This window comes from Xenopus laevis, chromosome 1S (genome assembly GCF_017654675.1).
Source record: "Xenopus laevis strain J_2021 chromosome 1S, Xenopus_laevis_v10.1, whole genome shotgun sequence".
In the NCBI taxonomy this organism is placed as follows: domain Eukaryota; kingdom Metazoa; phylum Chordata; class Amphibia; order Anura; family Pipidae; genus Xenopus; species Xenopus laevis.
The window spans coordinates 119761554-119784522 of NC_054372.1; the positions used below are offsets into that span (position 1 = coordinate 119761554).

General features: G+C 39.8%; 1 protein-coding gene and 2 long non-coding RNA genes across 5 annotated transcripts in view; 2 read left to right on the top strand and 1 right to left on the bottom strand.

Annotated features, from left to right (window-relative positions):
* The first annotated feature begins 835 nt into the window (after window positions 1-835).
* LOC121399438 lies at window positions 836-3582 on the top strand. The gene is made up of 3 exons (XR_005965031.1): window positions 836-2741; window positions 2935-2936; window positions 3507-3582. It is a non-coding gene; the product is annotated as an uncharacterized LOC121399438 (long non-coding RNA).
* LOC108705555 lies at window positions 3120-5915 on the bottom strand. Its single transcript, XR_001933810.2, has 2 exons — window positions 5427-5915; window positions 3120-3753 (listed from the first exon to the last, which is right to left on the bottom strand). It is a non-coding gene; the product is annotated as an uncharacterized LOC108705555 (long non-coding RNA).
* A 9661-nt stretch (window positions 5916-15576) lies between these two features.
* smc5.S (structural maintenance of chromosomes 5 S homeolog) overlaps window positions 15577-22969 on the top strand; it is a 36315-nt gene continuing 28922 nt past the window's right edge. The window contains 12 exon segments of one of the 3 annotated variants that reach the window (NM_001089003.1): window positions 15762-15880; window positions 17236-17377; window positions 18724-18776; window positions 19807-19953; window positions 19956-19968; window positions 21662-21670; window positions 21673-21700; window positions 21703-21706; window positions 21709-21724; window positions 21727-21735; window positions 21738-21783; window positions 21785-21798. In NM_001089003.1, coding sequence (NP_001082472.1) covers window positions 15762-15880; window positions 17236-17377; window positions 18724-18776; window positions 19807-19953; window positions 19956-19968; window positions 21662-21670; window positions 21673-21700; window positions 21703-21706; window positions 21709-21724; window positions 21727-21735; window positions 21738-21783; window positions 21785-21798 — 600 coding nt within the window. 3 annotated transcript variants of the gene reach the window in all.

Here is a 22969-nt window from a genome sequence, read left to right on the forward strand (position 1 = left end):
CGCCTGGCAAAGTGTTGCGATGTGCGCGAAGCCAGTGCTGGCGGATTTTCGGAGGTAAGTAAATTCATGTGATATCCTGGGCAGACCTGCAGATTACACACCTCATTTCCAACAATGGGGGGACAACATTCATTATATTATAAAAGAAATATAAAAGAAGCTTAAACTGTTAGATTTGTATTTGAGGCAACAGAAACATAAAGCCGTGGTGAGAGTCATGAACCAAACTGACCAATATATTTATTAGTGGCAGTGACATGCCTCATGTAGTTGGAGTTTTGGCTTCTCTGGGGGCAGTACAAAAGGATTGTGAAAACCTACACTATTGCAAATATATCTTCCCCCAACAGACACAATATGAATATGTGTTTCAGGTTTGCTGCTGATTTGTGAGGAGTAGACAAAACATTTTTGGGAGATGAGGAACTAGAGAAAACGATTAGGTATAGCTATATGAGCTATAGGGAAATTGATATAAAAGGTACATGTATTTCCATATTAGTTGCACAGAAGATGATCAGCAGGAGCAATACTGTGCAAAGTGCTACCAATCAGATTTTTCCATTAGTTTTCTAACTTGTAGGTGACAGTTCACATCTAATTGCTGATTGGTTGCGACAGGCAACATCAGCAGCAATGTTTGTCTCCAATGTTAAAGGGGTTAACTGTTAGTATTTTATAGAATTGCTATTTCTAAGCAAACTTTCAATTGGTCATTCATTAATTACTTTTTTATAGTTTTTTAATTATTCGCCTTCTTCCTTCTTTCCAGCGTTTAAATGGGGGTCACTGACCCCATCTAAAAAACAAATGCTCTATAAAGCTCCACATTTATTATTGCTGCTTTTTATTGCTCATTTTTCTAATCAAGCTCTCTCCTATTCATATTTCAATCTCTTGTTCAAATTAAAGCATGAGAGCTAAAGGGTAATTTGGATCCTAGCAAACAGATTACTGAAATTGCAAACTGGAGAGTTGCTGAATAAAAGCTAAATAACACAAAAACCACAATAATAAAAAATGAAAATCAATTGTGAATTGTTTAAAAATCTCTCTCTCTATATCATACTAAAGTTTAACTCTAAGTGAACAGACAGGATTGGCACAACAAGCTATAAGAGTAACATACACCTCACTGTTCATTCAGGGGGAGAAGGGCCAATAGTTCACCGTGTCACTGTTCCTCCACCTTTCCTAGTCATCATGTAACCAGATACTTCCTACCTCCCAAATGTCCAATACCCTGTCTTGCTTTATGGCTCGAATATAACCTCAGGATCTGACAGAACATTTTATTGGACCCAGGGCAACATCAAAGATCAGACAAGAAAAGCTTATTTACATAGAAAACACAGTGACTTTTACATACCTTATCTTAACCAGAGATTCTTGATCTACAATAACACGACCTGTCTGGGGTGCCAATGTCCCTGGAAATAGCTTTACCTTTCATAGCTTGTGTTACAATTTTCTGCCACCTCTCTGATATCAGCATAATGATGTGATAACAGTTCACTGGCAATGTAATGTTCAGCCGGCACCAAAGTGGTTCTAATTTGTCTAATCAAACACCACCTTGGGGTAAATCAATAGATTCAGTTTCAACGTTACTTCGTAACTACTTCATTATTTGCTTTGTGCCAGATTTGAAAGTAAGTCATGTTGAATATTTTATTTTTTGCTAAATGAAGGCCAAAAAAAGAAATATTTCAATCATACTTTGCCTTACTTACAATGTGATTTTCTTATGAAAGAATGGAAAGAAAACTTCAGTAAAAATCAGTAAAAAAAGAGTAAAAAAACACAAAGGGAAATTTTACCCATTTACAAATAAGGTTTCATTTAATTCCTGTCCTAATTAAGGGTTTCTGTACAGCAGGCTTCTATTAATGCATATTTTTAAATGTAAATAAGAAAACTAATAGAAGACATTACTACTATACATAGCAATTGTCTACCACCTTTGCAGGTAAAGAATGGGCAATGGAAAGATGTTTTGAAGAGTTGAGCAACTATATTAAAGTGCCTTTACCTCTGTCTCGGCTTTGTAAAGCTACTTGTGAATTGAACCAGGGACCTGTGGTTGCCTTTCCCTAACCACTGGCCAGGAATGAAGCCACTCGGCTGACTTTGGCCTTTTCTGAGGGCTGTTTCAAATCCACGCATCCTTGGATTTAGCCAATCACAGGTCAGTACTACTGCTCCTTATATAAAACCTTCTCTTTCCTTCCTTCCTAATGTATTGATGTACTGACGTTCTTACCATTGGCTGTGTAATCTAAGTCATGTGGCCTGTCCATAGTTCTGGCTACTTCTGCCTTGTCTTGCCCGAGACTCATTGCCTTGCCTACGAATCCTAGCCTTGATACCTTGCCTATTCTGACCTATATTCTATTCTAGTCTGTCCCATTCTACACCCACTCTGTCCTGTCCTATAGCCACTCTACCCTGCTCCAGTCTGCTCTATGCCGACCCTCATATGTCTCTAGTGCCACATTGGATCTTACTGTCTCTTACCTCTAAGACTCATCCCATTTCCCAACTTTAGTATCAAGGACTAAACAAACCCCTTACACCAGTGATTCCTAACTTATGGAGTGGCATCCCTTGGGGGTTTAGATAAGTGAATTCATATAATATTTGAGAATACTGCTAAAAGCCCAAATTTAAGGTACTTTTAGGTAAGACATAATAGGTGGTTAATAGAGCAATGTTTTCATATACCTGTAAATTTGGTATGAGTTAAAGAAGAACTAACCCCTAAATGAATATGGCCAGAAATAATATATGATATATAATAATAAACTTATTGAACCAGCCTAAAGGTTCAGCATCTCTATAGTAGCAATGATCCAGGCCTTCAAAGCTGCAACAGTAGTTTCCCATCTTGGATTTTGTTAGGAGTGTCTGTGACACTCACATGCTGTTGAGTAGCTGTTGAGAAGCTAAGTTTAGTGGTCATGGAGAATCAACAACCAGAAAGTTAGAATTTGCCTATCATATAAGCTGATGCTACAGTATGGTGTCCCAAATACAATCTGTATACAAAAATCTCCCTAGTACACAGAATGAATGTCTCTCTCAGGTTACATAAGTATTTGTGACCATATACACAGATAACAAATACACAAAATATTTATTTCTATTAAAGTATGAGAACACAAAAGGATACCATTATATTACTGTACATTCTGTTATATTCTGTACATTTTAAACAGCAATCTGTCTCACAAATAAAAAGCATCCATAACAGACGCAGTTACGTATGTGTAAAGTTACTTAGAGAATGAATTATTTAAAAAACTGCTGTTATATAGTGAGTGCTGTATTTCTGCAGAAAGTGCAGATGTGCTTGCTCACCCACGATACAGGGTGCACAATTTCTGCACCTGCACCATGACTGATAAATGACCCCCTCTAGTGTCCCCAGAGGGGAAACCTATCAATAAAATGTATAATGATTCTTTTTGATTTCCAAGCAAATAAAGATCAAATGAACCACCCAGTCCCTGAAGGGAGTCGCTTGTTTTACAATTGTTGTCCAGTCTCTTTCACAACAGGTCAGAGGCTGACAGTAAGTTCAATTTCTCTTCATTTCCATTACTGATACAAAGCACTTTGCAGTTTCTCAGTTGCATCTTTTAGCTGGTCCATGATAGGAATGTGGCCAGAGAAGTTGTTGGTTTCTATGTCTTGCAGCATCTTCAGATACTCAAGTGGTAAGTCATTCTGTTCTGCTCCCATGCACAGGACCTGTTATAATAAACACTTGTATTAAATCCGCTTATACAGTAGAAACACATACCTTTGTTTCAAATCAATGTAACACTAGTTAGATTGGGCTGTCCTGCTTTCACATGCCGCCCTTGCAGGTGGTTGCATAAGGGTGACTGGAATGGCAGGCGGCCGCTATAATGGGTCAAGCATTCCTGTTATGTTTATCTGTTTATGTTGTTTTAAAAGAAAATATGTTGGTAATTAATATGCTGATTAATAAAGGAACTGCAGCCTTTCAATTCATACCAATGTTTGCAGGTTTTATTTAAGTAGTGTGGGTGATAGAAATGGGAGAACTTTACACTGCACCAGTCAGATGAATTCATTGATGTATGTATAATTAACCTGGATAAAATCCCTCTTGTGGCTGTGTACTGCCTTTTCATTTAGAGCAATCAGGGCATTCTACAAGGAGTAGAGTTACTAAAGAGTGAGTTTTCACCTCCTCAAACATCACCAAAGTTCACCTTCATCAGACATATTTTCACAACACATTTCATATTTACTAAAAATTGTAAGTATGCTGCTGTGGCATAAATTATCTGTAGAGATTGGAGAGGATGCTCTGCGCATGCTTGTGCCCTTGCTGGGGGAATTCTCTGTTACAGAAGAAAGGGACTGACTCCTTCATGCAGTTTATCTGAAGAGATCTGAAGTGATTGCTGGGGAGTCTGGGGCTGCTGTAGAACCGTACCGTAAGTTTTAGCATAGGCCGATTCACTAACTTCGAGTGAAGGATTCGAAGGTAAAAAACTTAGAATTTCGAAGTTTTTTTGGGCTACTTCGACCATCGAATGGGCTACATCGACCTTCGACTACGACTCGAAGGATTCGAACTAAAAATCGTTCGACTATTCGATAGTCGAAGTACTGTCTCTTAAAAAAAAACTTTGACCCCCTAGTTCGCCATCTAAAAGCTACCGAAGTCAATGTTAGCCTATGGGGAAGGACCCCATAGGCTTGGCTAACTTTTTTTGATCGAAGGATATTCCTTCAATCGTTGGATTAAAATCCTTCGAATCGTTTGATTCGAAGGATTTTATCGTTCGATCGAAGGAATTATCCTTCGATCGAAATATCTGCGCTAAATCCTTCGACTTCGATATTTGAAGTCGAAGGATTTTAATTCCTAGTCGAATATCGAGGGTTAATTAACCCTCGATATTCGACCCTTAGTGAATCGGCCCCTAGGTCTCTCTAAAACAATTTCAGGGTGACTGTTTCCTTCAATGATTATATACAAGGTAACCTTGCTCAGTGGCAAAACTAGATGATACTGTGCCCCTCAGCAAATTAATTTTAGGGCCCCCAACACACCCAGAGGTTGACCTGTTATTTTTCAGATCATACTTTTCTATGAATGTGGATCCAATTCACGGAACATGATTGTAAAAGTGGAAATGTATGCCATTTTATCCCTTTGAATAATAATTGTGGCCCCATGTTCTGAATTGTATTTACATATACTTATGGTCACTGTTACTGACACTCACATTAGCTTTGGCAAACATACTGTTATAGCTCCATGATCCACAATTAATAATGCAATAAAGCAGGCAGGTTTTTTTGTCGACCCCCACATTTAGTGGTGTAACTAAAGAGGAAGTAGACCCACAGTAGACCCCCTCCTTTCCCAGCCACTCTCTTACCTGCAGCGGGGAAGCAGAGACATGTGGTGAAGTCTGACAGAGAGTGGATGGAATCAGGGTGGGAAGTAGGCAGAGGCAGGAAGTAGGCAGAGGCAGGAAGTGGGAGGCTGGGGATCGGAGTGTGCTGGGCCCCTCTGAGGATTTTTTTTGCAGGGAGGCCCGGTGCACTCTAGTTATGCCCCTGCCCACATCTATATATCTATCTAGCGTCAACATATTCTGCAGCGTTTTTCAGAGGTTATAAATTATTTACATCAGTTTCTGCTCCATTGGATCTTATAACCTAAGGTCCCTATCCCAGTCAAGGTTAACAAGAGCCACTTTGCAAGGTCTCCAAACGAGCAGATCTTAACTTGATATGCTCACCAAAGGCAGGGCGATATCGGGTTAATCTGATTGTTTGGCCCTAGGGACAAACGATCAGATTACAATGAAGGAAATGGGGAAAAAAAAGTAAAGCTGCCTAATCAATAACTGCCAGATTTTGGGCCGGAAATTGTTCAGGGAGACCTGACGGAACGTCCCATACATGGGCAGATAAGATGCCTAATTGTTATACAGATGCCTAATCTGTTACACATCAACAAAGTGACTGACAATGTGCAGGGTGCATTTTCCACTAAAGGGGATGACTGCAAACTGATTCTTTCCTTCACATACATCTTAAGATATTCTCTAACTTTTGTTTCATTCATATTTTGTTATATAGCAATCCCAAGGGCAAGACAACCCACCATGCTTTATAAATGAACCAGTATGGAATATGCTTTGTGATCTATGTCTACAAAGAATTGAAAGCAACGCCTTGGCACAACACTGTGGTGTAGATGTGGAAACTGCATAGTCATGAGAATTTAGGAATCATGCATACATAGGATTATCAAATAGAAATATTAGGCATTTAGTAACTGAGGAAGGGACATGTGGTCCTGAAACCTTTGAACGTGTGTAAAGTGTCTGGAGCACCACGTAATAAATTTGGGTTCACCATGTTTGCTGCATTCAAGGTATTGGCTCTTCAATTGTTTCTGGATTACTTAACTGGTTTGTGGCTAGTCCAGTGCTAATACCTGCGTCCCCCACTTGCGATAACCTGTAACAAATTGTGAAACTGCAGAAAAAATTGTGAAACACCAAAAATGGACAGAACGTATTTAAGACCATGTGAATTTTTCTCAGCAGATACTATATTTAAGCACAAACTACATTGTTGTCTAAAGTTGTTTTTTCACTGCAACTTTTGCCGTGACAACTTTTTGATACATTGCTCAAACTTTAAAGTTTTGCACTGCCATAATTTTGCCCTGCTTGTCAAAACTTCTACTTAACTTTAAATTGCAGAGGTTATGGCAAATGTTTCACAAAATGACTTACTATACATTTTAAAGTTCATTAAAAAATGTCCTTATGAAGGAACAACACTGTTATGAAAGGAATTAGTGATGTTTGGGTCAGCATGGGAACTGCAAGACCCTCAGATTTAGCCACAATTTGGATTGATTTAGACAACCAATTGCCTCCAGAGAAGGGTCACTGGCTGAATTCTCCAGCACCCAGCCACTCCCATGATCTCAATAGTCCATGCCAAACCCCAGAAGTGTCAGCTGGTGGTTGTTTATATTCTCACATTCACCTGCCACCCTCTTAAGATATCAGAGAAGGTACAAGGTGGGGCAGATATATAAATCAGTGCTGTGTGTCCTGCTGGGTTGGGTACACCAATGACTAAAAGGAATACAACTAACAATGGCCACTAGATGTCAATATAACACATCTAATTTGTATGCTTAATACATGTATTGTTAGGTCAGATAACGTTAGGTCAAGTAATGCCTGAACTGGTTATTCGTCCCTTGTATCAACAAACATATTTCCATAGAGGTTGTCCCAAATCATTTGAAAGGGTTTGGAACCCTTGGATAGATGAGTACCTCCCCTCCTTATCATTCCAGACCTTACTGAACACTCCAAATACCACCACCACCACCAACCCCTTGTTGTTATTTATCATTTGTAATCAGTTTGAGTGTCAATGTGAAACTTCAGTATTTTTTGCCCATAGCAACCAATAAGCTGTTTGCTTTTAAACAGGTGACTGGTAAATTCTACCTGCTGATTGGTTGCTATGGGTTACTGCTCCTGGGCAAACTTAGTGCCTTTTATTACATAACCCCCTTAAGCCTGTATATTGGGTGCCAAGTTTGTAGGAAATCAATTTATTTGCAAAGCCCATAAAATCACTCACAACTTATGTAATTGTATAACTAGGGGACTGTTTAAGTAGAGCGTATAAATTAAGAAAATCAAAAATTGACTATGTGCATTTTGTGAAGACCCCCTTAAATACCACACTCATTCTACCAAAACATACCCCTGATGCACCAGTATAATTAATACAGAAAATGGAAGCTCTGCATAGGGGTGGTGATTATTAAAATGTGGACAGCATTAGTGTAGATCAAGTCTGGACACAGCTAGTTGAGGCTTTGAGCAATTAGTTTAAAGGGGAAGGAAACCTAGTTGGCGCAAAAACCCTCCCCCCCTCCCGTGTGTTGCCCACCCTCCCTCCTCCCCCCTGGCCTACCTGTCCCGCTGGGCAAATGCCCCTAACTTGTTACTTACCCTTCTGCCCAGGTCCAGTTCAGGGAGTTCACAGACGACATCTTCTTCCACGCGATCTTCTTCCTGCTTCCTGGGTGGGTTATGTATGGGTTACTTGACATGGTGCAATCTTTGTGATTTTATTGCACTTTCCCAAGTGGATTTTGACCTGGATATTCAGATACTCTCAAGGGGTGGGCATAAAACTTGCTAGATGCAGAAGATAAGTACAGATTTGGCGATTCGGATCTCTATTATAGAATACTCAAGACAAACCTTACCTCTAAGTAAAGATATCTTTTAGAATGGGAGATTTGTGCTGGGTAGATTTTTTTACCTTTAAAAAATGTAAGAGAGATTTGTGATGGTATTTTTTAAAAACAAAAAACATGAGTTGCATGTGGCTCTCCAATAACTTTTAATGCCCCACAGCATGTCCAAGATCTTTTGATCATATAGAACAATAGCACATCCATGTTAATACTGTATTCAAATATGAGCTATGAATCAACATACAATAGAATAAATTCTTACCTTTGATCTTTTCTTCTAGAGTCTCATGTAAAAATTACTGACAGTCTTTCTACTCATTCTGTAACGCTGATGTAGCTGTTATTATCTTATTATCTGTGTTATTATCTTATTATCTGTGAAATCCTCAAAACACTAAAAGATGAAGGAGTTAAAGCATTGTCAAAAGGTTCAATAACTGATTCTTTACATTTCACTCACTGTCCATGATCATATTATCAGTGATATCAAATGTATTGTGCAGGATGTTTGGGCCTTGTACTGGAATCAGTAGGGCGCCGCACTAAAGTATGATGAGCCTCTCCACTTCATTCTTACTAACTGCTGATTAAAGAAATACAGTGTTAATAATACTGAAACAAAATTTTAATTGAGCAGATCATGTCCAGGGTTTATACAAAATAAATCACCAGATACTGAACATGCTGGATGTCCTGGATTGATTATGTTAGCCATGCTGATATTTTAAAGCTATCCTAATGCTCTGTTGTGGGAGACTAACTAATAAATTTTACTTTCTTGCTTTGCTGCCCATACTTCTAGTTGCAAACATACGGGTCACATTTGTTTATGCACAGTAAAAAACAGTGATGGACATTCACCCCATTCAACTTACAGTGGCAAACCAAGACATTCTGCCACCATTGCACTGTTGTGAAAAGGTGTTAAATCAAACTTATTTTAATTTTTAATGGCCATTTTGTCCAAGCTAAAGTGTGCTGATTTCAGGAGTGGTGCTTTGAAAATCTGGCATTGTACTGCTAGGGTGGTTTTGATCTATGCAAGTAAGTAAGTAAGTCTACACAAAACTATGCACATTTCTTACTGATATGCTTTGGACACGTGGGATTTTCTAAGGTGAAGAGCAAAGAGTGGCACTGAAAGCACACACTGCACATTACAGTGCATGCAAGATTTTCTGTGTGTGTCACAATTAGTTGTTCGCTGTAGTGTCATATCATGCAGGAAAATGAACAATGGCACTAACGGCAATGATTGCTTTGAAATGAAACCCTAAAAAAAAAAACGTTTTGTTGTGATAATATTTATACCCGGAATGCCCATCTTATGGTCCGGCAACTGTTTCTTAACTACAGTTTCTTGTGATAATCACCCAAGGTCTTTGCCTGTTAAATATTACAGTGCTGGAGTTAAAGGAGAAACAAACCCTTAATAATAGCTGCCCCCACCCGCCCCCAATTCTTTACTTAACCCTCCATGCAGATTCTTCAGCCGATTCGGTAATCTTCAAAATGAGACTGGTGCTTTGGCAATTTCCGTGAGTTTCGCAGCATGCCGCTTTGCCGGTCTAATTCCGATTATTCCCAAAAATAAGAAGATTTTGCCTGTGAACTCCGCTGGACAGAATCTGCACAGAGGGGTAAGTAAAGAGTTAGGGGCATTTGCCCGGGGGCAGGCAGCTAGGCTGGGGCGTCTATGTAGGGTAGGGGTTTTTTTTTAATTAAGGGTTTGTTTCTAATTTAAAGCAGGGAATGGAGAACGCCCTAAATAAGGGGATAATATACCTAAATTATAAACCTTTAGCTGTGGATATAGTACAACTCGTAACAGCTCAACTTTCAGTCCGATTTAGTAATTGTAGTAATTGTAGGAATGCAGGTTGGGCATCTACCATGTACCGTATATACTGTGAATATCTTATAACCAGGAGCGTCCATATATACATGCAGGGCGAGGGTCCAGGAAGTATAAGGGGCCCACTGCTGTTAAAGGAGAAGGAAACCCTGAAGAAAAAAATCCCGTAACCCCCACCCCACGTAGACCCTCCTCCCCCAGGCTAACTGCACCCCCGGAGAAATGTCCCATACTTCATAATTACCCCTCGTTGCAGATTCTGGCATCCATCTTCCGGGTCCTCGGTAAGCTGACTGGGAAATCGGTATGTCAGCAATTGCACAGTTGAAGCAATTTGCTGGTTTTTGACAATTGCGCATGCACCGAAATTGATGGAGATCTCCCAGTCAGCTTACTGAGGACCCGGAAGATGGATGCCGTGAATAAAATATGGGGTATTTCCTCAGGGGGGGGCAATTAGCCTGAGGGGGGACAGGGCCCGGGTGCCGCACTTTGAGCCCCCCTTGACAGCACCGAAGCCTGCGGCCACTTTTAAGGGGGACCCTGGCACCACAGTTTTTTTTTTTTAACTTATAAATGCTAAAAAGTCCCAAACCTAGTGTACCCCAGTCCAGACAATCCGTTAGGTTGTCTTCCACCTTCAAGCGCCAAAATTCCAGAAGTGATTGCTGTGTCCCTCAACAGAGGATTTTTTGGGGAAAGAAAAACAGAAAAAATATAGTGCAGCTTTACAAACTATATGTGATAGAAAATCTTCACCTTTTAGCAAACATTCATATAGGGTGAGAGTTATTTCTACTTGAGTGAAAGTAGAGTGGTAAGTATTCGAATATAGTATACACCCACACTTTAGAGATGTAACTATTCCAGTGGTTATACCGTACTCACAGACCCAAGAGTTGTCTCAACGTATTTCACAATTACCACCCAATCGAGCCAGCCTCCAGTATTCTCTTCTCCTTGTGGGCAATAACGAGTAACATGCGGAAATGCTAATAAAATGTTTTAATAAATAATTGAAAACAAACTCACAAACGATTATCCATATAAGCATTTGTTTAAAAAACACTGAGGATCTCCGTAGCAGCGCTACAGGTTTTTCAGCATCTCTCAGACATCACTGCGCAAGTCCCCACTCTGTGTCTCTGCACCTCCGCACTATTCAGTCACCGCTGACCTGTTTTCGCCTCATAGGCTTCCTCCAAGTTTTTTTTTTTTAATTATAAGGGGATCCTGACCATCAATATATTTTTATAACTTGTGTGTGTGTGGGGGGGGGGGGTTACGATTTTTAGCACTGATGTCTGTGTTGTCTTTTAACTGTTGTGTGGAGTGGGCGGGATCTGGGGTGGGCGTGGCCCAGGGGGCCCCAAAAATGTTGTTGTACGGGCCCGTGATTTATAATGGTGGCCCTGGGTGGGGGGTACAGGTTTTTTCTGCAGGGTTTCCTTTAAGCAGTATCGCTATATGTTTAACAAAAACGTCTCAATCAACACCAGGGGTAAAGCGTGACAGGAAACTGTGGATTTGGTCTCACACTCACATTGCTGAATGAGTCGGCTCAGGGCTTCTGCCTGTTTCTCTAGGTTGTTCCTATTCATGATAGACACTTGCTGGGACATTGCAAATGCTGCCAACTTCTTCCTCTCAACTCTCCTCAAAGTAGAACAGTGTGGATCCGCCTATACACAATCACTATGGCAACAACAACAACCAGTCAGCTGCCGGTTTGATCTCGGCAGCTTGGAGCAGCGCTACATAACATGCATGTGTCAAGAAGAGCTGTCGGATTAAAGCTGTTTGCAGCATCTTAGTAATGACGAAGGCTGTCCTAAAATGGACACCGTACAGCTGTCCTTAGCCTGCATCCTCCAAACCCCACAATTCCCTGCAGATGTGATTTTAATAAGGAATGGAACATCACAGTGCAATGCATTGTGGATTATGTAGTTCCTGCATGCTGTCTGTAAGTTGTGGAGAAGTTGTTACAGTTTGTAACATCAGTGTTTTAGTCCCTCCTTCCCTGCCAGGATTTCAAATGATGTTGAAAGAGAAGCTGTTAACCAGCTGAATTGCAGCATAGAAATGGCATTTATTCATTCTTTTTGAAGTAACAGGTAATTGTGATGGGTATATTAGGGGTTTCTGTGTTATGTGGGCCTCTTTATCCAATTTTGGTTTGGAAGCCGATGTTCCCCTTTAAGTATTCATTATGGGGTATAGGTTTCCTTTAAAAGGAAAAATGGGCAGGTTGGGTCTGTGCAACACTTTTTTTTTTTTTTTGTATCAATAATTTTTATTGAGGAAACCGTGCATAACAACAAAGTCGGCATCATTGTTACAGTTACTACGTAAATACAGATAGTATCGAAAACGTTTCTGTAGCGAACATTAAAACAGCTGAGGCCAACCGTAACAACAAGCATAGTACATAACATGAATACTGAACATGTGTCAAGGCTAAATAAAACGAAGAGTAAACAGTACACGTTTCCCTTTTTACATAGAAATCAAGAGAAAAAAGAAAAACTACAAAGCATAGGACCGAGGAAAGAAAAGCAAAAAGAAAGGAAAAGAAAAAAAAAAAAAAAGGGGGGGGGGTTAAAGTCCACTGCCGTGGCAACCTAGGCTTTATGAATGAGGACTAATCAGTCGTGCAACACTTTTTTTAGTGAGTCTTGGTTGGGTCAATCTCTGTTCATGGCTCCACCCTCTAGTGATGTGCAGGTCAGGAAAAACTCAACCTGTCCACTATCCCACAAGACCTTAACCCACACAAAATGTTGCCATTGTAGGTCCTGCATCCAACTCCTGGTCTTCCCACTCTATACACTACTTTTTCATGCTCCTCTGGTTCTTAGCAGAGCTGTCAACTTTTTAAAGAAGGGTGCCCAGCGCACCGCCAAATTTTTTCAAGTTTTGTGATGTCAGCAGACATGACATCAGTTGAACTGACATTACGGACATTTGCACAACCTCATCTGAAGCCAAATGCGCATGTGCACATCAGATTTTCACCTGCAAATCATGGAAAATTGTAAAAATCACCAGAAATTGGGGAAGAGTGAAAGGGGACAAAGCTCAAACAATCTGATAACTCCAGAAAAATCTGAGGGGTTGTCTAAGGCATGGAGCTGGAGGAATCTCATAAACATTGGGAGACAGGTTGGAGTGGAAAATTGTGCAGAACTATAGGTTCTATGCAGGATGCTGCCACTTTGCAGAGTGATTTGTCTAAGATGGGAAACTGGGCAGCAAACTGGAAAATGAGGTTCAATGTTGATAAATGCAAGGTTATGCACTTTGGCAAAAATAATATAAATGCAAGTTATACACTAAATGGCAGTGTGTTGGGAGTTTCCTTAAATGAGAAGGATCTAGGGGTCTTTGTAGATAACACGTTGTCTAATTCTGGGCAGTGTCATTCTGTGGCTACTAAAGCAAATACAGTTCTGTCTTGCATGAAAAAGGGCATTAACTCAAGGGATGAAAACATAATTATGCCTCTTTATAGGTCCCTGGTAAGGCCTCATCTGGAGTATGCAGTGCAGTTTTGGACTCCAGTCCTTAAGAGGGATATAAATGAGCCAGAGAGAGTGCAGAGACGTGCAACTAAACTGGTTACAGGGATGGAAGACTTAAATTATGAGGGGAGACTGTTAATGTCACCCCTTTAGACTAAAAGAAAATAACTTTCATTTGAAGCAACGTAGGGGGTTCTTCACAGTCAGGACAGTGAGGTTGTGGAATGCACTGCCTGGTGATGTTGTGATGGCTGATTCAGTTAATGCCTTTAAGAGTGGCTTGGATGATTTTTTGGACAGACAGAATATCAAAGGCTATTGTGATACTAAACTCTATAGTTAGTATAGGTATGGGTATATATAATTTATGTGAAAGTATGGAGGGGTGTGTGTATGGATACTGTGTTTTCATTTGGAGGGGTTGAACTTGATGGCCTTTATCTTTTTCCAACCCGATTTAACAATGTTACTATGTAACATGATGTCTGAATATTTGTGGACAGTTGACAGCTGTGGGCATATAATAACATGACTGTGGGGGAGAGGGGTCCACAGCCAGTAACGTAACTAGAGGGGGGCGGGCCCTGGCGCGGGACGCACAGCCGGGCCCCCCTCCGTACGCTATTTTAGTCTGGAATCCAGTGGCGCGCGAGCTGCAGGGGGGGCCCTGAGGAGTTGCGGGCCCTGGCCCAATTGCACCCCCTGCTCGTTACGCCACTGTCCACAACCAGTGTCGGACTGGCCCCCCGGGACTAGGGTTGCCACCTGCCCGGTAATTACCAGCCTGGCCGATAAAAATTATGGTTGATTCCAATGTTATTAATAGAGAAAAAAGCGAAACATATAGGAAGGCCGGTATTTTTTTCCAGAAAAGGTGGCAAGCCTACCTGGGATACCAGTAAAACTTCCATTTGGCCCAGGTGTCAGTGGGCCTCTTGCTTCAAACCATTTGACCTATTTCATGGTCATTCCCCATTTCTTTATGGGAACAAAGAGGCTTAATAATGGATTCATAAAGTGTAGTAAGTAGCGAAAAGAGACTAGGAGAATAAAGAGGTTGATTGAGGCGAGGAGGTATAATAGCTTGGAAAGTGGGCCCTGAGCCTAAGGCATACCTCCCAACTGTCCCTTTTTCGGAGGGACAGTCCCTCTTTTGACAGCTCATCCCGCAGTCCCTCATTTGTACTGGAAAGTCCCTCTTTTCTCTGCACTGAACAGCCAGAAAAAGAAACAAAGTTTCTCACTTAATTGGCTTTTAGCAGAGAGCCCAGAACAGCTAACAGGTGCAAATAAGATACTTTGTAACAATTTTGAGACACAAAAACACAGTTTAGATAAGGAGAAGTATTTTCAAACTTTCATAACCTGCCAAATTTTGTAAAACAAACATGGTAATTAGGGGGTGTGGCCACAGAAAGGGGTGTGGTCAAAAAATCCTGCACTACGTGTGAAAATTTTTTTTTGACCCTCTTTTTACTTCCAAAATGTTGGGAGGTATGCTAAGGTTTTCTGGTGGACCCCTGGCATCCCAGTTAGACACTGTCCACAGCTGAGCTCATCCAGGTTATCTCGTGAATGTTGACTCACTCATTCATAGCCAATATATAGCCTTTCTAAGAGAACTAGAAGCCCCGTTCAGAAATGCCAATAGAGTGAACATGTCTGGAAATAAATACAAATTAAATATAAAATTCTGCTGTGAGTGAAATGGTTAAACGCCCAGCATGTGTTCTCAATACTTTCGTTTCACGAAACTTTCCATTTCCTGTTTCTGGGCGCGCAGCTTTCCCCGCCCAATAACACTGGCGCCCGACCTCTGATTGGTAGAACGCCAGAGGCGGGTCTAGCGACTTTTACGTTTTCTTGTCTAAAATGATCTATTTGCCCTTTATAGAATAGCACAATTAGTTGTTTTTTATTAACGTTTCAATTACGTAATATTACGAGTAGAAATAATTCTCGCACAATAAAAGCCAATGTTGGGAAACGTTTTGCCCTCATTAAACATGGCCGTCATGAGAGGACTGACGTCGGAAACATTCCTTTGAAATCACCGGAGAGGGAAAGCGTAGAGTTGAAAAGAATGGAGTCTGCACCGGTGAAGAGGAAAGCTGATGGCACGAAGTTGCTTTTAGGTCGACAAGAACATCATCGGAACCTTGTGGAAGGAAGCATCGTGAGGATCAAGATGGAGAACTTTCTGTGAGGTCCAGGGAGAAATGGGGAGGGAGGAAACCATGTCATCTAGATCTGGTCTGAAAACAACCCATTCCATTAGCTGTCATTTCTAAGCAGGCAACTGCCTTCATCATCCATGTAAAGAGATGTATCCTTCATTCCAGCACTGAAATGTACAGCTTATTAATGTTAGCACTGAGAGACATACTATCAATGGGCAGCCGAGCTGTGTACCTACACCATTCAGTAGAAATTGAGTTTGTAATACCCACACCCCAATCTTTACTTTTCGTTAAGGACAGCACCATTCACAGGAAAGTTTTCTTTAAAACTCCTTTATTTAGACATGGGCACCGACCCAGAAAAACACAACATTTCAGACCGACATTGGTCTTTTATGAAGGCTTGATAAAAGACCAACAACATTTCAGACCAACATTGGTCTTTTATCAAGCCTTGATAAAAGACCAATGTCGGTCTGAAACGTTGTGTTTTTCTGGGTCGGTGCCCATGTCTAAAACTTTCCTGTGAATGGTGCTGTCCATGACGAAAAGTAAAGTGGAAACTGTGGGACGTGCATCAGATTGAAACGATTTGGAAGGTATGAGTGCTGACTAAACGCTTGCTGAACAATACCCACACCCCCACAGTATTTGGTCTAGGGGTTTCTATACTGACTGAAAAGTAAGCAAATCTCAGTGCCACCTCACTTTCTCTCTAAGTTATAGTTAAAGGGACAGAATCTAGTGTCTAGTGATGCCAAGGTTGACAAATTGCTGACCAAAACCAAGTAAGTTGTTTCCAGTCTTGTCTGACCCCCTGATTTCTGTTTTGAACAGGCGGACAGTAAATGTTTTCTCCTGATTGGTTGCTACAGGTGACAAGCCTATGGGACACACCGGATTTTTAAACCAGCGGAGAAAAAGGCTGATTGTCTGTGTGCCTGGTTGAATTATACTGTAGGGTGGATTTAGGCCAGAAAAGTTTCCAAAATCCATGCCGTTGTATGCAGTGATAGCAGTTTGCATTCCATCATGTCAAGACATACACACAGAACATTTGTGTGGGGGAACAGCCTAAAACACTGTGTGCCATAAGCTGTAGCAAACGTTGCACCTTTAATTACACATCCCAAATTGCATTTTTAGTGATGAGCAAAATATTTTTGCCAAGTTCGCAGAGAAAATGACACCCATAGAAAATAGTTGAGCATCAAAAATTTGTTGCGCAATTTGTCACTCGTCAGAAAAACTTTTGTCATCCATAGACTTCAATGCATGCGAATTTTAGGCGAAACTGATCAGGTTCACCCATCGCTATATATTTTGCTTTTGACGTGACTGATAAAAGCTGCAACTCCTCTTCTCCCTTTTTTTTAGGACATATGACCAGTGTGAGGTGTTTCCAGGCCCATACTTAAATATGATTGTTGGTGCTAATGGAACGGGAAAGTCTAGTATTGTTTGTGCCATATGTCTTGGATTAGCTGGCAAAACAGCATTCATTGGTCGTGCAGATAAGGTAAGTAAATTATCATGTATTTTGCATGTTAATAATCTAGACAAAGTGCAATTACACTTTATTTTACAGTCAAGTGTTTTGTTTATATGCTATCCTGTACTGGGCCAAAAAATAGCAGCCACAGTTATATTTCAGATTTCCTAATTCATTTTAAGCCCCTCGGATATACACTGTATTTTAGTTAAGCTTGCTATCTGCTTCTTTATTGCATATTGGTATCAACTTTCAAGTCATTGAATTACTTATTTAAATGACCGTTATTTAATTACAGTTTACATACATTAAAAGAAGTAAAGCTTAAAGTGATTCTTTCATGATTTTTATGGTATAGTTTTTATTTGTAAATTGTACTGTTTCATTCCTAACCCAACAAGTTATTTATTTTTAGTTGTAATATTGGTGTGTAGACGGCCATCTCAGTGCATTTTACCTGGCCATGCGCTTTTAGAAAGAGCCAGTGCTGCACTATGGAACTGCTTTCTGGCAGGTTATTGTTTCTCCTACTCAAGGTAACTGAAGGATTCACAGTGGGACCTGGATTTTTACTATTGAGTACTGTTCTTAGATCTACCAGAGAGCTGTTATCTGGTTACCTTCCCATTGTTCTGCTGATGGGCTGCTTGGAGGGGTTGTTATCACTCCAACTTGCAGTGCAGCAGTAAAGAGCGATTGAAGTTTATCATGACTGGGGCACCTAGGAAACTGACAATATGTCTAGCCCCATGTCAGATTTCAAAATGAAATCTAAAAAAGTGAGTTTGCTCTTTTCAAAAATGGATTTCAGTGCAGAAATGTGCTGGTGTGTCACTATTAACTAATGCATTTTGGGGGGAAAAAAAACATGTTTTCCCATGACGGTATCCCTTTAACTAAAGAAGTAGACTTAAAATGTTGTACATTATGTTTTGTACCAACAGCTGAAGCTGAAACTTTAGGCTGGTGTAATAAGTTCAGTATATAAAATATGGCATTTTTAAGCCATATTCGTTTTTAGGGTTTTGTTCTCCTTTAAATATGCTAATATAAAGCATCATTTCATGCATATTCGTAAACTTGAGGCTATGTGTGCAAGTTCTGAAGTATTCTGTTCAGTTTAAAATCAATATTCCCCTGAATAATTGCCTCACCCGTGGACCAGCGGTTTGTAGTTGTGAGGAAATCTTCCATGTTCTGTGTTTTTTGCCTGCCACTACAGAAATACACCTCCATTTCCCTGGGGCTTTGTGGTAGTCTATCAGCACTGGAGTAATACCTTACAGGTTTTAAATATATGTATAAGAAAGTTTGTATGGATAAATAAATGAAATCATGTAACAGTTTTGTTTTTTTTTTTGTCTCTGACACAGGTTGGATTTTATGTGAAGCGGGGCTGCCAAAAAGGATTTGTTGAACTAGAACTGTAAGAATATACTGGGAACTAGTAATTGCTCTCTGTTATGATTTTTATTATGGTTTAGCTGTTGACTGAAGGGGTACAGTTCCTAGCATATGGGGCATGTTGTCCACAACTGCCATCCTGTGTAAAACAGTGGCAAACATTTGGGCATCAATTCCAATGAAACTGCAGTTACTCTTCGGTTCAATTCTCAGACAGGGTGCACGTCATGAAACCTACTCACAAGGGCTTCTCCACAACAGACGTAAATCTTCCCATAGACAGCACTCCATTTTTCCATAAAATTGCCTTTATTTTATCTTCTCTCATGGAGCAAATAATGATTGTCCTTGACAAAGAGTGGGGTGCAACTTGAAACGTTGATATCCTTTTTTGCTGCCATGATATAAGATTAAATAATGGTAATTTTATGGAAAAACGGAGTGTGGAATCTACTAATTATGATTTCACTACTTTCAGCTTTAACAGTGTTTACAAATTTTCACACACTTAAATTTGTTTATCTGACCACTTACCCATATTGGTCCACTCTGCCCTTTATTTAAACTGGTAATTTATGCATCATTTGGACCCAGTATTTGGCACTTCAAATCTAGTAAAGGTGGACAGACATCACTGTGATTTTACAATTCTCTTTGCCTGCTATAAATAGTGTTCTCAAATAATATGCAATCTAAAAAAAAACGATCCAAAAAAAACCACAAGCTGTTATGATGTATTGCTTTGTTACTGCTTGTGTAGATGACTCCCCAAATCCCCCTTTTTTTGTGAGCGGGGATTTAGCCAAACCCTGTATTTTCCAGGATTTGCTTGAATCCCAAACTAAATCTGTACTCTAATTTGCATATCTTGTATGGTTTTAAGGGGTCTGATTGGTTCAGCCAGGGACTTGAATTCAACCAAACCATGTTGATAAAAAGTAAATCGGCCAAATCCTGAACCGAATTTGGTTGTGTCTAGTGCACCAGTAGAAACAAATGTTTCTGTTAATTATGTGCTTCTGTATATATTTCTCGAAAATGTGTCTTCCCAGGTACAAAACATCTGGAAATGTGATCATCAAAAGGGAGATTCAAGTTGCAAACAACCAGTCTGTGTGGTATATAAACCATAAAAGTGCAACACTGAAAACTGTTGAGGAGCATGTAGCCGCTCTAAACATCCAAGTTGGAAACCTTTGTCAATTCCTGCCACAGGTTTGAGTGTTATTTTATTTGACACCTTTTGCAGCTGACAGTGCCAGCTAGACTTATAATACCGCATTACCAGTTCTGAATCTAAATTCCAAAACAATTTCACATAGTAACTTAGAGTAAAAAAGTAGTATCGCCATCAGCTATCAGCTATTATGCCTGAATGAAATCTGCCTAATTGCTAGTTGATCCAGAGGAAGGCAAAAAAAAAGTCTCATCAGTGAAGATTTTCTTTTGACATCATTGCAAAGACTTGTGTTCACGTCCCTTAAAAGAGAAAGCTTAACTAAAGAAGTAGCTAGAAATGTTGTACATTATGTTTTGGGCTTCTGTACCAGCCCAAAGCAACCAAAGCCCTTTAGCAGGGAAGATCTGTGTCTCCAAAGATGCCCCAGTAGCTCTTCATCTTCTTTTCTGCTGATTCACTGCACATGCTCTGTGCGGCGGTCAGTTACTGAGCTTAGGGTCCAACTCGCACTATACAGTACACCTAGAATTTAAATGTCACAATATAAGGCTGATTGGTAATTAATATATAAAATTACTACATAGTAGCACAGAATAATTTGCAACAACCCCTAAACTTAGCTTGTCAACTGCTGCTCAAAACCCACTGAGCATGTGAGTCTCGCAGACACTTTCCAAGATGGTGACCCCCTGTGACAAGTTTGAAGTCCTGGATCATTGCTGCTTTTGAGAAGCTGAAACTTTAGGCTGGTGCAATAAGTTCAGTATATAAAATGACATTTGAAACCATATTCAGTTTTAGGGTTTAGTTCTCCTTAAACATTTCTTTTGTTATGCTATTGCATTTATGAGTTTACAAAAAATAATTAGATCTCTTCACATTTCTGTATTCTAAGTTAGTTTGGAGCCAATAATTAGTATATTAGCTTTGAATAGCAGTTTTGAAACATTATATATTTGTTAACCAATAAACCTGCCATGATTGCAGACCAGAGTTGGTAGCAAGCTACATAAATGTGCAGAAGTACATGCAATACAGATATAAATGAAATATCATGGCCTAACCCGTGAAACCATTTGGACCCTTTGTTCTGTGGCATTCGTGTATGTCACTGGGCGCATGCAAGTTCAGTAGCCACACAGATCTTCAGTGGAAAAAATTGTGCTTCAAGCAAATGCAGAAATCAATGTGTGCAAAAATGCAGTATACATTTTCACCAGCAGGGGGTCAGCAGTAACCCTGCAAGCACACACCTGAGCTCCAGAACAACCTCTCACAAAGGCTAAACACACAGACTCCCAATGATTTCAGTCTGCAGCTTTTTATAGCTTCCAGACTGCGCTATTCTAACACCATGTGATCAGCATCTACCCTATAAATATTCATTGAGAGAGGCTGCCCACCCCATTAGGAAGTTGCTTCTCTGAGAGCTCTAGGTAAGTGCTTCATGAAACGTTGTACATTCAATATACAATTGTTTTAGCACCATTTACATATACTGTCCGCACAGCTGAGCCACATGCTTCAAACAAAGCTGGCCTCAGTTTGTTAACCAAACTAGTTTACACCTAAACAAAGTATTTACATAAATTATACACATACGGTAGCTATTTACACAGTTGACTGGCCAGCAATTAACATTAACAAAAAAAAACTAAATTCAACCCATCACAGTGTAGAAGAAGCATTATGAATGCATGCATTTTAATGTATTTCTCTTTATTTGTAGGACAAAGTTGGGGAATTTGCTAAGTTGTCTAAAATTGAACTTCTAGAAGCAACTGAAAAATCAGTTGGCACTCCAGAAATGTACAAGTTCCACTGTGAATTGAAGAACTGTAGGGAGAAAGAAAAGGAACTTGAGGTTTGTATTGCGCCTTGTCTGTGTTGATGTACATGCATATGTTTATATTTCAACAAATAGACTAATGCAAATGTACTGCACTAGATGTAGTCGCTGTTTTTTCTTCTGACAACCATTTGGAAAGTGTCTGTAGCTGGCAGACCTTTTTTTATATAGCTAATTCATTTGGGGTTACTAAATTCATTTTAGCAGTCATAATCATGAAAGTGGAATTTGTAAGTCGGTATTATGTAGCCAGAAATCACAGTAATATCATCACAACCCGTTTTAACTGTGAAGTTGATTTTTGGGATTCAATAAAATTTATTTTAGGCAAAACCTCCCACTTCCCTTAATAGCAGAGTTTCTTAAACATTGAGCAGCAGCAGCCTACATGGAAAGCATAAATATTATTGTATTGCTTATTAATACCTATTTCAATCTGAAGAGTTTCCCAGAATACAATGTAGGCTTTGCTGTCCTCATTTTTCTTTAATCTCTTTGGTGTAAAGGGGATTTTGGGCAACTGTTTGATTGCCTTCCCTGCCCAGCCAGACCAGCACTTAACTGGTGCTTTCTACATCAAATGGGTAATGACTCTAATTAGAAATATGAGAACTCTTTGGGAAGTACTGGAAGATGCTTTGGGGTCACGACAAGCTAACTTTGACCACTGGATATTTGCACTTTGTATTGCTGAAGGATTTGACCATGGTCTTGGATTTTGGGCAGCAATTATTAGTGTATAGCCTTTATAGCCTTTTTTAGTGTATAGCCTTTATAATATTTTATAATATTATATTTGCAATTTATAATATTAAATCCATTAGGTTGTACTTTTGTTAAAAGTAGAGCACATACAGGTATGCTTGTGACCTGGGGTTTTCCAGATTATCAATCTTTCTGACAATGTACTGTATTATTACTACAGAGAAAAAGGGAATCCTTTTTAAAAATTTGGATTATTTGATTGTAATGGAGTCTATGGGAGATGGCATTTCCGTAATTTGGAGCTTTCTGGATAATTGTTTTTCGGATTAAGGATACGCACGTACTAATAATATTAAATGCATTATTGGTTATGTATGCTACTTTTTCTGAATGTGTGCGAAACACTTTTTTTGTGAAGTAGTATATGTGAAACATAGTAACATGCACATTTTGAGAACTGTTTTTGAAGACTGCTTTCTAG